Below are 17,777 nucleotides of genomic sequence, written 5' to 3' on the forward strand. Positions count from 1 at the left end.
GATAGAAAGTGTACCATCGGTTGAAGACTTCTTAAATTATTTCAGTGAATTAAATAAGGACCTATCGGCTGATATAGTGCCCGACATAAATATTTATGATCTCGTAGACCAAGTAAGCAACGATGATATCATAAATGGAAGATTCAGCGAGGACGAAATACTAAAATCAATAAAACAACTAAAAAACAATAAAGCAGCATGTGTAGATAAAATAATTAACGAATATATTAAATCCACAGCCCATTTATTGCTCCCATTCTATGTTAAACTCTTTAATATACTTTAGACCATAGTGTGTATCCAGAAGAATGGCTGACTGGAATAATTATACCAATCTTTAAAAATAAAGGTAGTAGTTCATCCCCTGAAAACTATCGACCAATTACATTACTATGTTGCTGTTCAAAGTTATTTACAACAGTATTAAATAACCGGTTAACTACTTTTATTGAAGAAAACGATGTTAGAGCGAAGCCCAGGCTGCTTTCCGCAGAGGTTATATCCTGAAAAAAAAGGAAAAGGAAACTATATTGCGCATTTGTGGATTTTGAAAAAGCTTTCGATATGATCCCAAGAGCACATCTATGGCACAAGTTACTAGCAAATAACATAAATGGTAAATTCTTTAGAATCATATATCAAATGTATCAAGGTATAAAATCATTAATATTTGTAAATAACAAGAAATCACCATTATTCGCATGCCATAATGGTGTACGTCAAGGTGAAAAATTATCCCCGATTTTATTTTCCCTGTATCTAAATGATCTAGAAAACTATTTACTTAACCACGGTTGTGAAGGTGTTTGTTCCATCGCAGATAATAAAGATAACACACTAGACATTGGAATACATCTTATTTGCTTATTGTACGCTGACGATACTGCTTTACTAGCAACAAGTGCGGTCAATTTACAACACACGTTAAATATATTCGATCAATATTGTAATATTTGGAAACTTAAAATAAATACTACAAAAACAAGTCTTAATTTTTAATGGAAATTCTAAAGATTATAAATATACTTTTAAGATTGGAAAAACTACTCTCGAAAATGTCAAAGAATACAAATATTTAGGTGCCATTTTTACCAAACTAAATAAATTCAAAAATACTAAGATTAGACTTAAACAACAGGCGACAAAGGCTATGTATTTCGTTCTGGCAAAAACAAAAGATCGTCATCTATCAATAGAATGTAAATTCAAAATGTTTGACTAGATGGTTCTGCCAATATTATTATATGGATGTGAAATATGTGGATTCGAAAACAACGACATCTATAACTCTGTTCAGATCAATTTTATTAGACATATTCTCCCTGTGAAAAAAAGCTACCCCAATTTGCATGTTATATGGTGAACTTGGTAGAATGCCAGTCGAGTTGACTATTCACAAAATATTAATTTGTTATTGGGCACGAGTTATCTCGGGGAAACAATCTAAACTATCTCTATTATTATACAAATCAATGATGAGAGACCATATTAGCAATGGAACTAACTATAACTGGATTACTGCTGTTAAAAATATTTTAGATTATCTAGGAATGAGTAATATATGGCTATCACAAACCTTTCTATCGGTAAAATGGCTATCAAAATTACCATACATTAACCAGTTAATGAAACTAAAGGTCAACATACAACTATACTTGATATATTTTAAATCATATTGCATTATTTTATGTCTTATTGTTATTATGAAAATTTAATTTTTATTATTATTATTATTTATTTACTTTATTTATATCTATATATTGTAATACCAATAATTATAAAGTACACAGTTGTAACTGAAATTTTCTGAATAATTATATTTTACATATATACCTCTACAATGTTACATCGCAGAATGCATCTATATGGTTAATACACATATCTCTATAATGTAATATCATGTATTTATATTATTAATACACATATCTTTATAATGTAATGTAATGTCATGTATTTGTATTTGTATTCATATTCATATATGTACCAAGCAATGTATTCCTATTATTTGTATCCTCCTGTTAACCATAGTTCATTCCCCCCATCTCGTACGCTTATGTTAATAATATACACAGTAGGGGACATGTATTGCTCTAGCAGTACTCGCAGACTGCTTGTTTGTACTGCTCATTTGTCGCTTTCTGCCTGGATACGATTTTGCATGGGCGTCAGAATGGAGTGTATAGAGCAGGGGGTACTGCCCACCCCCACCCTATCCCAGTACTGACGTTTATGTAACTCCCAGTTGAAAGCCAGCTGATGACACTGGGGATGTATCCAGGTGTTCTGTGGGTCCGAAAATAGGCGCCTTCCCAAAAGAAAGTGGTACTGAAAATTCCTAATTTTATGTTAAAAATTACCAATATATATTTAATTATGTCTGTTCAAATAAATTAATTTAACAGTGATGTATTGCATAATTCAGTGGCCTGAACAAATATTCCAAGTATGATTTGCTTGTGTTTATGTTTGGAATCCCACCAGACAAGGGACCCTGGTAAAACATCCTTATGCCAAGCTTTCTGCCAGAAATAATTTGAGGGTACGTAATAAAAACCAAACAGACCATGCGTTGGTGGTTATGGATTTTAATGTTTTGAAATGGGACATGCATGTCATGCATTTTAATAAATTATGAACAGCAGTTCTTTTACTAACATCTGTCTGAAAATATTTTTTATATATATACTACTCAAAAGAATTTAAGGGTCAAAAATGTATAACCAAATAAGTTTCAGAGTGTATTAGATTGATGATGTAAACTACACCAACATTTTTATTTATTGTTCCATATTTACAAAAAACAACAAATAAACGTCACTGTATACAAGAAAGTCACATGACATGCTGTCAAAGTTGAAGGTTGTCAAACATGGATTTTACACATTAGAACATTCGTTTAATAGTGTGTGAATCCACCCCTGGCGCGAATACACTCGACACATCGTTGCCTCATGCTGTTGATCAGACGTCTGAAGAACTCTTGGGGAATGGCCTGCCACTCTGCCATAAGAAGTTGACCCAGATCATGAAGGTTGGCCGGAGGGGCATGGTTATCCCGAACTCTCCTGCCTAATTCGTCCCAGGCGTACTCTATTGGGGCCAAGTCAGGCGAATATGCTGGCCAATCCATCCTGGCGATACCTTGTTGTCTGAGAAAGTCCGTTACCACCCTGGCGCGGTGGGGTCTGGCATTGTCATCCTGCAGAACTGCCCCGCCGCCAATCTGCTGAAGGCCTGGGAGAACCAACGGCCGGTTAATCTCATTCAGATAGTGGATTCCATTCAGATTGCCATCCACCACATAGAGGGGGGTCCTGTGGTGGATAGAGATGCCGCCCCACACCATGACACTGCCACCACCGAACCGGTGACGTTGTCTAACGTTAACGTCAGCGAAGCGCTCCCCAGGACGTCTGTAGACACGAACCCGACCGTCGTTGAACTGGAGACTAAACCTGGACTCATCAGTGAACATCACTCGACCCCACTGAACACGTTGCCACCGCAGATGAAGCGTGCACCAGTGACGTCTGGCCGTTCTGTGACGTGGTAGGAGTGGTGGTCGAACAGCCTGGCGACGGCAGCGTAGATTATTGGCTCTCAGACGATTGCGTATGGTTTGATCAGACGCTCGAGTTCCAGTCGCAGTCCGCAGATTGTCACGTAATCGGCGTGCAGTGGTTGTGCGTTGATGTAGAGCCATATTGGTGATGTAGCGGTCCTCTCTATTTGTAGTGCTTCGGGGTCTTCCCGAACGTGGACGATTTCGAACAGAATTCGTTGCTTGGTACCGTTGCCACAGTCGGCCAACGACACTCTGACTGACACCAAGTCTCAGAGCAACATTTCTTTGCGTATTGCCATCCTGAAGCCAAGCAATAGCCCTTCCTCGATCTTCGATAGTCAGTTGAAGTCGTACCATTGTCGAATTTGGAGTGTGCACCGTACACGAACGCAAGCTCCAATTATACGGAAATTCAGCATTGGGAACATGGAATACACGTGCAAAGCGTGCAAATGAAGCGCTTTGTGAAAAAGCAAGTTATGGGCACTTAGCAGACCTTTCGCGTTCGCCCTAATTTACGTGCAAATGTAAGCATGTTTTCGCCATTAGAACTAGTCGACAGTGTCAATGACAGTGGATTTTAATTCATTTATGGGTTGCTTAGACCCACTTTCGTCAAAATGGAACAATACCATGCGTGACATTATGGTCTAGCTAATATAATTGACATTCAGAAAATAATTTCGAAAATATCGTCTGACCCTTAAATTCTTTTGAGTAGTATATATATATTCATAATTTCACCATCCGTATCCTCTGGCAGAAAGCCTGTATGCTATTCTTGATTCTTGAAAGTACCATATTCTATTGTTGTATTTTCTTGTGTGTGTCACAGGCTTCAACATAATACTATGCAAAGCATGAATGTGCTACGATGGAAACGCGGAATGGCGATTGTGAGTGCAATATCAGTATGTATCTTGCTGGTAATTTTGTACAGGACTGTCACTGCTGGTGAAGGTAACATCTTTGATCAGGTAATGACATGATGATAAATGTTATTGGGTTGTTGTTGTTTTTTTGTTGTTTTTTCTTATTCTTGTAATTTCCCCCAGCAATCTGCCTGATATTCCAATTAACCATTAAAGTTTGATTTCAGACACAATAGCAATGTTTGTAATTACAAATTAATTATAATTCATTAACACTTACTATGATTTTGTATTGTGCTTTTGACATTTATCATATCATGTGAAAATTACTCCCACCATTATACTGTACATATTGTATATATACATGTATTTCCTGTGTATGCTGATGAGTTGTAAAACTTAGGCAACTTGAAACTGTTAACAGAATCGTCGAACCCTCGTCGGTCGACCCATTCTGTGATTAGATTTTTCCCGTCCCGGCAAGTGCCCCTCGACTTGTATATCAAACCCCGTGTGAAGTGCATATAAAAAAAACCTTGCTGCTAATAGAAGAATGTAGTTACTTTCCTCTGAAGACACTGTCAGAATTATAAAATGTCTGACATCCAATAACCGATGATTAATACATCAATTTTTATTTTGCGATTTTGTTTAAACAAAATATTGTTGAATTAACATAATCTATGTCATACGTTGGCATCATCTATAATATGGTTATGAACCTTTTTTGTCGTGAAAGGGACATCGTGGCGGGGAAGAAAAGTGAGGCAAAATGTTAAGGTGTGCGAGCTGCATTCATTAATTTTCATGGACGTATGGTACCATGGCATTGTCATAAAAAAGACCTAGTCATATTAATTACAAAAGGTTTTTGTAATGATGGTCGTTAATGAAAAGACGAATACTTATTGTCTTATCGGGTTTGGTGTGTAGGATTTTGATAGAACAGTTGAATGTGAATGTGAAATACGATAATGAAATAAAGGTCAATAAAACTCAAACTCTGTATATCGATCTATAGACCAGTACAAATATTTAGGTACAATAAATGTTTAAAAGTAAATGTATCTCTTACTAAAGTTAATGTTGTTTTGTTTAACGATCTACAGACCAGTACGAATATTTAGGTATATTAAATATATATATTTAAAAGTAAATGTATCTCGTACTAAAGTTAATGTTGGTTTGTTTAACGATCTATAGACCAGTACGAATATTTAGGTATATTAAATATTTAAAAGTAAATGTATCTCGTACTAAAGTTAATGTTGGTTTGTTTAACGATCTATAGACCAGTACGAATATTTAGGTATAATAAATATTTAAAAGTAAATGTATCTCGTACTAAAGTTAATGTTGGTTTGTTTAACGATCTATAGACCAGTACGAATATTTAGGTATATTAAATATTTAAAAGTAAATGTATCTCGTACTAAAGTTAATGTTGGTTTGTTTAACGATCTATAGACCAGTACGAATATTTAGGTATATTAAATATTTAAAAGTAAATGTATCTCGTACTAAAGTTAATGTTGGTTTGTTTAACGATCTATAGACCAGTACGAATATTTAGGTATATTAAATGTTTAAAAGTAAATGTATCTCATACTAAAGTTAATGTTGGTTTGTTTAACGACACCACTAAAGCATATGGATTTATTCATCATCGGTTATTGGATGTCAAACATTTGGCGATTCTGACGTATAGTCTTAGAGGAAACCCGCTAGTATTTTCCAGCAAGGGATCTTTTATATGCACACTCCCACAGACAGGACATACCACGGTCTTTCATACTGAGGAGGTTCGATTCTGCGACTAAAGCACCCTGGGCGAGTGCTCTACCGACTGAGCTAGATCCCTCCTAAAGGAACAGTATAATATATACTATTGTGTGTCAGTATATTATTTACCCAAGGTCTAAATCGCAGAGTTCAATCATCGTCTGAATTGTCAATAACTAATTAATTTTTTTCTTAAATGGCCACGCCTGGCCGATTGCAGCAAGCCATGACATTACACTATATTTAGGTTGTCACTAGACTTGATTAAGCAGTCCTGCGATTTACGGTTTAGGAGTATGGAGATTTTAAAAATAGATGTGATTACGGGGGAGTGTCTCTATTTGGGTCCATCTACCTTGTCAGTCTGTTAAAACCATGTCCATTTTGTTGTACATGCATTTGTTTTTCAGTACGTGTGTCAAACCTCACCTGTGTTCATACAATGATTAAAACTCGAAATGCAAGACATTTAGGGTGGGATTTTGTTTTCTATCTTTCTTTTTTCTTTCTTTTTTTTATTGCCCCAGTTCAATGTGAAAATTTCAAGGATGGAAAGCCTTGAATCATCGACTTACAGGGTGTATACTACCAAATCAAATACCACAGACGACAATAGTAACATATGTGGCTAAAACTCCTACCTGCAGCGTATCAATCGACATAACGCCACAGATATAAATACTACTACCCCTCACCCTTAAAGTGAATCAGAAAAAAATGGTATACCCTAGTTCCACACAAAATTCGAGTACTTTTTTATAGGTATCCCATACATGTTTCAAGCGCAAAGCTACTTAACACAGTGGTACTAGATGAAAAGTAAAGTTCGTTTTATTTAACGACGCCGTTAGAGCACATTGATTTTTTATCTTATCATCGGCTATTGGACGTCAAACATATGGTCATTCTGACACTGTTTTTAGAGGAAACCCGCTGTCGCCACATAGGCTACTCTTTTTACGACAGGCAGCAAGGGATCTTTTATTTGCGCTTCCCACAGGCAGGATAGCACAAACCAAGGCCTTTGTTGAACCAGTTATGGATCACTGGTCGGTGCAAGTGGTTTACACCTACCCATTGAGCCTTGCGGAGCACTCACTCAGGGTTTGGAGTCGGTATCTCGATTAAAAATCCCATGCCTCGACTGGGATCCGAACCCAGTACCTACCAGCCTGTAGACCGATGGCCTGCCACGACGCCACCGAGGCCGGTGGTACTAGATGAAATAAAATTGCATACACTTTTTGCCCAGATGAAACTAAATTTTTTATAACCACAGGACTATGAAAAGTTGGGTGCACCTCGAACTTTGACCCAGCCGGAAGTTATTTGGTTTAGTACTACCTACACAGGGTTTGTAACATACACACATATACATACACTCATACATATACATACATAAACATATTTTCAGAGATATACACATATATTTTTAGTGATTTAAATGTACCAAATTATTTTGTTACTCGTGCTTGAGTAAGTTCGATCCAAGGAGAAAAGAAAGAAAAAAGCGAAGTGGGGGAGATGAAAATGCTGAAGAATGAATGAATGAATGAATGAATGAATGAATGGATTGATGGATGAATGAATTGGTGGTGGTGTTGTTGTTGTTGTTGTTTTGTTGTTTTGTATTTTGTTGGGGGTTTTTGTTTGGATTTTGTTTTGTTTTTATTTGTTGTTGTTTTTTTGGGGGGTTGGGGAGGGGGTTATAGAGTAGAAATACTGTTAAGAAACATGAGTATAATTAGCATGCAGAAGTTTTACCGAATTCGTTTATCTTTTTTTCCTTTTTTCAACTAAAAAAAAATCAAGCCACTTGCCCCAGCAGTCATTAAATTTGTCATACTCGCAATTTTTTAAATAAATGTATTTCTCTATTTCATATTTTCTTTTTAAAATAAATTTTATAGTATTAATATATAAATTAATTTCTTTTAAGCATTTTGATGGTGTAAACGTATATAATATTTAATCAGTATATATAATACCAAAGATAAGTACATTTTTATTAAGTGAAGTGTTGACTCCAAATATACGATATGTCAAATATCCAATTTTCTACAGCTATCCACAGCTTTTGTACTTTGTTTCAATCATAGAACAAATATTGCAACGTTTCAGGCAAGTTATTACAGAATGTACATTTATATGAATGTACGACGTTTATCATATGTAAAACAGTATTTGTACGAAGAATTCTTTGGAGTAATCTATACTGAAACCATATTAAAGTGATATGTTTAAACATGTAAAAAGTAAAACATAATATTTGTCCCATTTAAGCGATCAAATGTTAGGACATAATTGGCATATTTTCTTTGTGCCTTTGGAACTGTTCTACATAACGTTACTTACCGTGTTTGTATTTAGTCTTTTAACAACAATAAACGAATTATTACTAAGATTTAATGGGGGAGGGGATAATTACAGAATTCATTAGCGATGCATAATATAAAAAAGACATTTAGTTTTTGGTAAAAAAAAAAAATACATATTTCAGAGATCAGAGAATCCCTTCGCCGCCATTGGCTCCCAAGACGCAGTACATGTGAGTTAATAAATCAATATTCTCTAGGGGTGTCGTTAAACAAAACAAACGTTTAACTTTACATGTGAGGGTTTTTTTTTTCATTTTTGTGGGAAATTCACAAGATATATTCTTGTGAATTTCCCAAAGAAATGATAAAAACTCAGAATAGTGCATTACATTATTGACACTATCGTCTGAAAAAACTCACATGTTTTGTTTAACGACACCCCTGCTCATGCATAACAAAACAATTCACAATGTTAGGAGGAATGTGTGTTAGTAACACCACGAGGCTTAATTACTATTTAATGCTTAACAACTATCGCTTTCCTGGTATTCATCTTTAGAATTTTGACCGTATTTATGAGTCGCCCAATATAAGCCCCCCCCCCCCCCCCCCCCCCCCCAAAAAAAGTCGGTCTGTCTCTGGTCAGACCAAAGTTCCAGATTTGATTCGGCGATATGGCTTTTTTTCTTCTTTTTTCCATTTTTTATTTTTTAAAGCATGGATTTCACATAAAAGGTGGGTATATTTGATACCGAAATAAGGGGAATAAATAAATTGAAATCAGAATGCACGTCCTAGTTCATGCGCGATGACATTTTGGCTTCAAATGCGATTTTATATCATAGTAAGAAAAGCCCGGCAGAAATCGACGTCATACCGCGGCAAATTAAAAAATAGATGTTGACGCGTGAGGTCAAAATCGACGTCATACCACGGGAAATTAAAAAATAGATGTTGACGCGTGAGGTCAAAATCGACGCGCTCTGACCAGAGACCAGAAATTTATTTTGTTTGGCTTAACATACCAGTTGAAATGTGGCTCGTCAGGCTCAACATTTCCCCCAGCAATTTATGTCGCTGTCAGTTATTTGTGGTAATGCACACACACATTTTATAACCGTCGATAGTTATGGGGACTGTCCCGAGTTTGCTGTATTTAACATTTTACCGATATTCCAATTACGCATGCGCCAATTACTTGCCAACTCGTAGACGCATTTCATTTCAACTCATTTTCGTGCTTATATCCAATTAAGGTTCAAGCACGCTGTCCTGGGCACACATCTCAGCTATCTGGGCTGTCTGTCCAGCACAGTGGGTTAGTTGTTAGTTGGTTAGTGGTTAGTGAGAGAGAAGAGGGTGTAGTGGCCTTACACCTACCCATTGAGCCCTTAGGAGCTCGCTCTGGGTTGGAGCCGGTACCGGGCTGCGAACCCTGTACCTACCAGCCTGTAGTCCGATGGCTTAACCACTGCGCCACCGAGGCCGGTTCGTAGACGCAATCAGCGAACTTATATAAGTATGTATCATTATGTACGTATTGTCAGGTTAAATATTGGAAATTAACGTGTGTATATCAAATAAATGTTCAAACACGCGTGTGGTGAATAAAACGCCTCACTTAGGCCAGAAAACCTATTAAGTAGTACTCGGGGACAACATTTAAAGTGAAAAGACCAAAGTAATGTGTCGAAATAATAAAAACGGTGAAAGAAAATGAAGCAAAATAATCTTTGTTTGGGAAATAGCAGGTTGTAAATGAAGTTGTAGCTGACTGTTGCTGTGAATATGATACAAATAATAGTGGCGAGTAAATAAGTAAATAAAAATTAATTAATTAATTATAATTTGTGGTTAAACATGTAGCATTGATTAGTAGTTATATGACTGTCGTTTTTTAATGTTTAAAACGAAAAAGGAAAAACAGAGCTATGATAAATGTCTGTGAAGTGTGTATGCGTGTGTGTGTGTGGGGGGGGGGGGGGGGTGTTGTTGCTTTCGACTTGTTTTTGTTGGTGGTTTTTTGTTTGTTTTGTTGTTGTGTTGGTGTTGTTTTTCTTTCTTTCTTTGTTTTTTTTTCTTTGTTTTTTTTTAGGCGGGGACATATTTTATGAAATTTTAAATACTGATACAGATTGAGATTTAAGCATCACTGGAAATCCGCGTGAATATTTAACTTGAATTATAATTGTTAAAAATAGCAAACACATTCCAATTCAGTTCATTTTATTGTATGAATATTTTAATGTTGTGTTGACAAAGCCCTCGACTAGAGGCTCCAGAGACTGTCTAAGTCTTGGACTTAAACCATTCCGATCTAAACTTAGTAGACCGTTTATCCGCAGCCATTTCATAACTCTTATGAAATATGCAAGTTCACATTTCCTACGAACTTAATCACGTCGTATAAGACAGCTGCCATAGTTGTCCACTAGTGTGTTAAATCTCCCTGATGCAAGTTGATTCTTCGCGCGAATGTCCCAATAGAATGTGATATAGGTCTAGAACACATTAAGTATATTGTCTGCGTAAAACATTAGTTGCTGTATATTAAATGTGTTTCTGATCGTCCTAGCGTTGGTATTAGGTCAAACTTCATTTATTTTCCTAATACAATCGAGCATCGTTATTATTTCGAGAACAAATGCAGTTCGGGCTATTTACAAATATTAAAGTGCCACTGTAATAAAACACGTATTTTGCTATCTTTTGGTACCTATATATCACGTTTACAATATCTATGAATCCTATCAAATTTTAAAACGATCTGAAAAGGCGTTTATATATTCGATCACATATTTAGCCCTCTATGGAAAAACCACACCGAGTTACGTAATTGACGTATGACGTCACAACAGGGCTTGGCTAGCTGCTGGTAATCAAAGAGAACAATACCGACGCTTTCGAGACGTTTTAGCTCCGGTGCATGTTTGGCCCCAAGCCAAGACGTGGAACCAGAATACAAAAAAAAAATTAGTGCACGAAACCATTCAATTAACTTTTTTGTAATACCTATATGTGAATACTGTTTGACATATTCTACGATAATAAATACTTGCGTCGTGTAATATGTATGCATGCACAAACATTGCTGTGAAAGGCATTACAGCTATAGTTCGTTCCATCATTCTATAAAATGTTTTTGTAAATAATTTCAGTTTGACGTAAGAAGACAAGTAAAGGCGTTTTGAAAATATTAAAAAATACTATTTGTGCAACTTACAAATCAATCAGCTCAGAAATAAATAATTTGTAGTAAATTACATAGCATGAAAAAATAGGCGTTTTCTGTGGGACGGACTATAGAACATCCACGAATTACCGGACATTGTTTACATCACGAGGCTAGCTTGGAAAAACAAATTGACAATCGTAGCCCACAGGAAAGGACCGTATAGGGTAGAATCTGCAGCGATCACCTTTTGACCAAAGACTACAATAATCACTAATAATTGACGTTATGGTTTTTAAAAAAGCATCTAAAACTGCTTGAAAATGTTTTCTGTTTGTTTGTTAATGATAACATTATACTCATCACACAGCTCTTCACAGACGTATGGGCTCCAATTTTTCAGAGGGTGGGGGTGGGGGGGGAGCAGGCTGATTTTTGCCCGAATTCAGAGGGTTTAAAAATATATACCCGAATCTCGATAACGTTTATTCACATTTGTAATAAGCACTACCAAACAGCTATATAAGGTTGCAAACGAACCACTACGCATTTTACATGGATTACAATTACAACGAGTATTAAAGTACAAAATAGAAATGTATTGTTTCACAGTGTAACTAGTCCTGTTCACTTATATGCTGATCTTTGAGAGAAAAAAATGCGTTTCGCCCCTTGCTTCTGCCAAATATGTCAATGATCGTATCCATATTTTGAGCAATGGTTATATTGGAGTACGATTGCTCTATGTTATGAGTGCGACACTGCTCAGTCGTACCTGGCCAATAGTCGAGCACAGGTAGGTTTTCACAACGTGTCACACATTCAATGTAGTTAAAGTTGCTCTTGAAGTCTTGTCAGAAAATGTACGTGCTACGACCTCAAACTACCTGAAATACAATATTTAAAACCCATCACAAATAGCTCCAGAATGCACCTCTGAGCATCTACATTAAAAACATTTCCGGGGAAGCAGGCCCCCGAACCACCCTAGACCTCTCGCGCCCTTCGGTGTGAAAGTTCATTATAGTTCCAGCGATATCTCTTTCAAAAGTCTTTAACAATTATAGCAAGTATATACAATTATTATTGACGGAAGATTTAAGTGAGGATTTCATTTCTGAAGTTACTAGTATTGTATCAATCTGATACAAATCGGCTTCACTGGTCTATAACTATTACCTGGTAACCAGTACAGCTCATTTCAACCAGACTGAGTATTGTATTAGAAAGAAATGTGTTTTATTTCAGTCGCACGTATCATTAACAGATATATTATACAGTTATGGATACTAAAATGGCACTAACTTATGCCACTTTCGTTTTTGGATATTTTGAGCAGTTATTATATCGTAATATGGAATGGTAATATGGAAATTATTTTTGGATTTTTTTTACGCAAACACTTTAAAGGATTTTTATATGATATCCACAGTCGGTGTACATACATTTTATAATGAACTTAATTTATTTTTATATCCCTCTCTGAAATTTACAGTTGCAATTAATAATCCACAAATATCATTCTTAGATGAGCAGCTTAAAGATAGAATTATATCAACTAACATTTACAGTAAACCTGTTAATACATGAAGTCATTTAAACCCAAACATACAAAAATGTAGGCTATATATTACTTTTAACAATGTTATGTTTATTATATATATTTGAAGTGATTCGTTATTAAATTTAATGTTAGTTCAGAAAATACAGAATTATGAAATCAATGTTATTAGACGACGAGTATATCGATGTTATAGAGAGGGCGAATTGTCTACATTACATAAGTTTATTTTTGCGTGTCAGAGGCTAAAAATAGCCCACTCGGCATCTGACAGTTTTTCATCGAAGCGTTTCAGAAAAAAATACTGTTAAAAACAGTCTCTTTTTTTTCAAATTAACTATCAGATATATTAATATAAACACTATTTCCTTCCATACATCTAATAAAAATGTATCTTTACTTGGGCTGTTTAACACTATCGGATACAGATACAAACACTGATATTCTAAAGAAGATCATTTATTTACCACGTAATTTTAGTCTTTAAAAGATTTTATTAGTCGTAAACAGTAAACTAAGGATAGTCCCTTTAATCTTTTGAGTAGGATACTCAAAGTCAGTTTGTTTATAGTATGTTAATTATGATTACTTCAGATATCTGGCAACATCGGCATAAAACCTGTCAAAGGATCTGTCATAAATGTCGAATGTGATGCTCAGTTTGTGACCACAGACGGCAGCCTGTACATTCCTCCAACAACAACGCTTGATGCCATGAGCTATGAACAACTGAAGTGTCTGTACCACAGGTAACACTGGCTTTCACTTCGTTTTACCAAACCATTAGGGCATTCTTTCTTAATGTGGTAAAGTGCTCGGTTGATGTGCGGTCGGTCTAGGATCGATCCTCATCAGTGGGCCCATTGGGCTATTTCTTGTTCCAGTCAGTGTACCACGACTGGTATATCAAAGGCCGTGATGTGTGCTATCCTGTCTGTGGGATGGTGCATATAAAAGATCCCTTTCTGCTAATCGAAAAAGAATAACCCATGTAGTGGCGACAGCAGGTTTCCTCTCTCAATATCTGTGTGGTCCTTAACCATATGTTCGACGCCATATAACCGTAAATAAAATGTGTTGAGTGCGTCGTTAAATAAAACATTTCCTTCTTTTTCTTTCTTTCTTTTTTATTATACACATTTGTATATATTTAACAGACTTGTAAGTCAAACCAAGCCTAAATGTTCTCTGTCCTCTCCTTAATCAAGGAAGGCATTACTGTGACTAAATTAATTTCATCTAATGAGGGAGGCGCGGCGTCTCGTCCAGCAGCAGGCAAGACAAAACAAATTTTTAAGGCACGACAAATCAAAAGGAACATTTTGTTGCCTCTCTTCGAAAGGAAAAGTAAAAGCAAATTGATTTTTTATCTTATCATCGGCTATTAGACGTCAAACATATGGTCATTCTGACTCTGGTTTTTTTAGAGAAAACCCGCTGTCGCTACATAGGCTTCTCTTTTACGACAGGCAGCAAGGTATCTTTTATTTGCGTTTCCCACAGGCAGGATAGCACAAACCATGGCCTTTGTTGAACCAGTTATGGATCACTGGTCGGTGCAAGTGGTTTACACCTACCCACTGAGCCTTGCGGAGCACTCACTCAGGGTTTGGAGTCGGTATCTGGATTAAAAATCCCATGCCTTGACTGGGATCCGGACCCAGTACCTACCAGCCTGTAGACCGTTGGCCTAACCACGACGCCACCGAGGCCGGTCTCTTCGAAAGGAGTGCCGAGATGGGAAGGGTCAGAGTCACGTTCAGTTTTCAACAACCACTGATTGTGAAGCATTATTGTGACTGTCTAAAATAAATTTAAGTTTATCATCGTTGCTGATTGATACATCATGAATTTGTTACCGTTCGAGCAAAATATATTTAATTGCATTAACAACTTACGGGATCGACAGCTTAGTTTTAGAAGAGAGTTATATAGTTATATATGACCCTTCAGTAGAATATAAAAGGGCGTTACTTGCATTCGAGAAGACGAGATTATTCTGTATTTATTGTATTTGCCTCGTAAATAACAATTTTATTGAATTTCGGAACATCCATGTTAGCTTTATATTAGGTTAGCAACTTTAATAGGCCTATGCCTACATGCTGCTGTAGCTGATCTATAAAGCTTCTGTCTTTCAGTTTTGTGTCGAATATAGGTTTTCACTGTAAACGTGTTGTACGTTTGGGAAATTTAAAAGATGGCGGCTGGGAAGTTTGTCACGACTTGAAATATCGACCAAAGAAAAACTGTCTTGTATACTCAGCAGGGTAAGTGTCAGAATGAACTGATTTGTGGAAAAACATTAAATGTCATTACCCCACTCTCCATACACAATCACATCCACACACTTTCCCAATCCCTCAACCCACCCCCAATCCCAATCCCAATCCCAATCCCATTCTCATTCTCTCTCTCTCTCTCTCTCTCTCTCTCTCTCTCTCTCTCTCTCTCTCTCTCTCTCTCTCTCTCTCTCTCTCTCTCTCTTCTTATACCTCTCCCCATTTTTAAGTCACTAAATTAGGAATATTTTTAAGACAATTACGTATAGAATACATTAACGTATATTGTTTTGTATCGTTGCAGATTAGTCACCTTCTGACGAGTACTATACTCGCAAACTGGATAATGATTTTAAAATATTGCAGCCCATATATCTGACACGTCTTAATCATTACGTAGTATATTAATATTTATATGTATATATGCGCTTCGATAGGTTGGTGATTCCTGGTTAAAAATAATAATATACAGGCGTTGTTAGCAGGGAAGGAAGCAGGAAGCATCCCACAGTTGAAAAGCGAATTGATATATAAATAACCCATTCACTTGATGGCATCTTCCAACGCCTATCAAATACTACCTGAAAATAAAATCGGAGAAAATAATTTCGTCGTTTGCAGCAGAACTTATGGAATGTAATGACAACTGAAGGATAACATATTACTAGTGTATATTTCAAGTAACGTAAAATCATCGAGAATATTGGTATAGAATTTGCTGTCGTAGATTGACAAAAATGGGTAGCGGAATTGAGTATCCACACTGCCACAATGTTCATAGATATTCCCTGTAGATATTCAGAAATAAAGGGAGAGAGTTTAAAAAAAAATGGACTGGTTTCAATCACATTCTATTCTATCACATGAATGCCACAAAACGTATATGGGGAGGGTTGGGGGGAGGAGGGCAGCCTACAGATTTTGTGTTGCATACTTGTTGAATTGCCTTAGATATGTATTTCTTTTTCTACAGCACTGGCCTGAAGCACCTGTGTCCGTAATTAAGTGATGGTTTATATATCTCTTTCTTGCAGCATCGCTTTTGATTTTTCATTCGATGACCAAATAGCTGCCAAATATGGATGTGAAGTTCATTCGTTTGATCCAAGGTAAAGCTTTGAAGAATTAATGACATATATACTATTATATAAAATTTACAGATTTAAAAATGTTATGTTTAACGCACTTAAATCTCGTATTTTATTTTAATGAAAATGTCAGAGTAAACTCATATGTGCATTTGACACCCCAGGATTACCAAATGTTTGACTTTCAATAGCCGATTATTAATCAATGTCCTCTGGTGGTGTCGTTAACCAAAACAAACTTTAGCTTGACGCCCACTAGTCTATGTATTGTTCATACTGGGGTGTCCATGAACATCCATCATTTCGTTCCACAAATTACATGGGGCCTTTTTTATTCATTTCATTTACCGACACACGTGTTACTCACTTTATACTCTTTGCGCGATCCAATGCAAGAGTTGATGAGTTAATTAAGCTAGAACAATGGTAATCACTGCGGAAAACGGCGCGAGTCACGTGACCGTTTCATGAACGGGACAGAACAGAACAGAGCAGAACTTTATTACACTCAGGCCGTTATGCAACGGCGTAAGAGGAACACATATATTCTGATTTTGACAAGATGGTTTTCAGGAGGGTACAAATAACAGGAATACATTGCTTGATACATATATGAATACAAATACAAATACAGTACATGGTATTACATTATAAAGTTATGTGTATTAACAATATAAATACATAATATTACATTACAGAGATATGTGTATTAACAATATAGATACATGATAATACATTATAGAGATAATTAACAATATAGATACATTATTACCCATATGGGCTCAAATATACGGGGTAATATTTTTTCGATCTCTGCACAGTGTGCAGATTGCTTCTACAGTCACTGATTGGCTGGTTTTAAAAAGACAAGATTTGATTGGCAGTTACATACTGCCGGGACTACTTTTTGTTCATTCATGATTCCATTCATCGGTCAAACTATTACTACGAATTTCAAATATTTTTTTACGATACGAACATTTACAAGCCACGTGCAACAAACTGGCTCAAACTAGGACGTGTGAAAGGTCACGCACTGTTCTGTTATTTTCGATTTGTTTCTGTGTTTTTTCTTGCGACCAATACCTTTCTAACTTCAATGGTTCTTTTGTTGCTACCACATTTTCTGAATTCGCC

General features: G+C 36.2%; 1 protein-coding gene across 2 annotated transcripts in view; it reads left to right on the top strand.

Moving 5' to 3' along the window:
• Positions 1 to 4,406: 4,406 nt before the first annotated feature.
• The window catches only part of LOC121372275 (methyltransferase-like protein 24), a 28,412-nt gene continuing 15,041 nt past the window's right edge, over positions 4,407 to 17,777 (top strand). Inside the window, exons 1-5 of one of the 2 annotated variants that reach the window (XM_041498565.1) lie at positions 4,407 to 4,542; positions 8,720 to 8,767; positions 13,865 to 14,019; positions 15,412 to 15,540; positions 16,587 to 16,661. In XM_041498565.1, coding sequence (XP_041354499.1) covers positions 4,417 to 4,542; positions 8,720 to 8,767; positions 13,865 to 14,019; positions 15,412 to 15,540; positions 16,587 to 16,661 — 533 coding nt within the window. In that variant the 5' untranslated portion in view covers positions 4,407 to 4,416. The remainder of the gene's footprint in view (positions 4,543 to 8,719; positions 8,768 to 13,864; positions 14,020 to 15,411; positions 15,541 to 16,586; positions 16,662 to 17,777) is intronic. The other variant, XM_041498566.1, reaches the window with a different exon arrangement.

The sequence above is a fragment of the Gigantopelta aegis genome, chromosome 4 (assembly GCF_016097555.1).
Source record: "Gigantopelta aegis isolate Gae_Host chromosome 4, Gae_host_genome, whole genome shotgun sequence".
Taxonomy (NCBI): domain Eukaryota; kingdom Metazoa; phylum Mollusca; class Gastropoda; order Neomphalida; family Peltospiridae; genus Gigantopelta; species Gigantopelta aegis.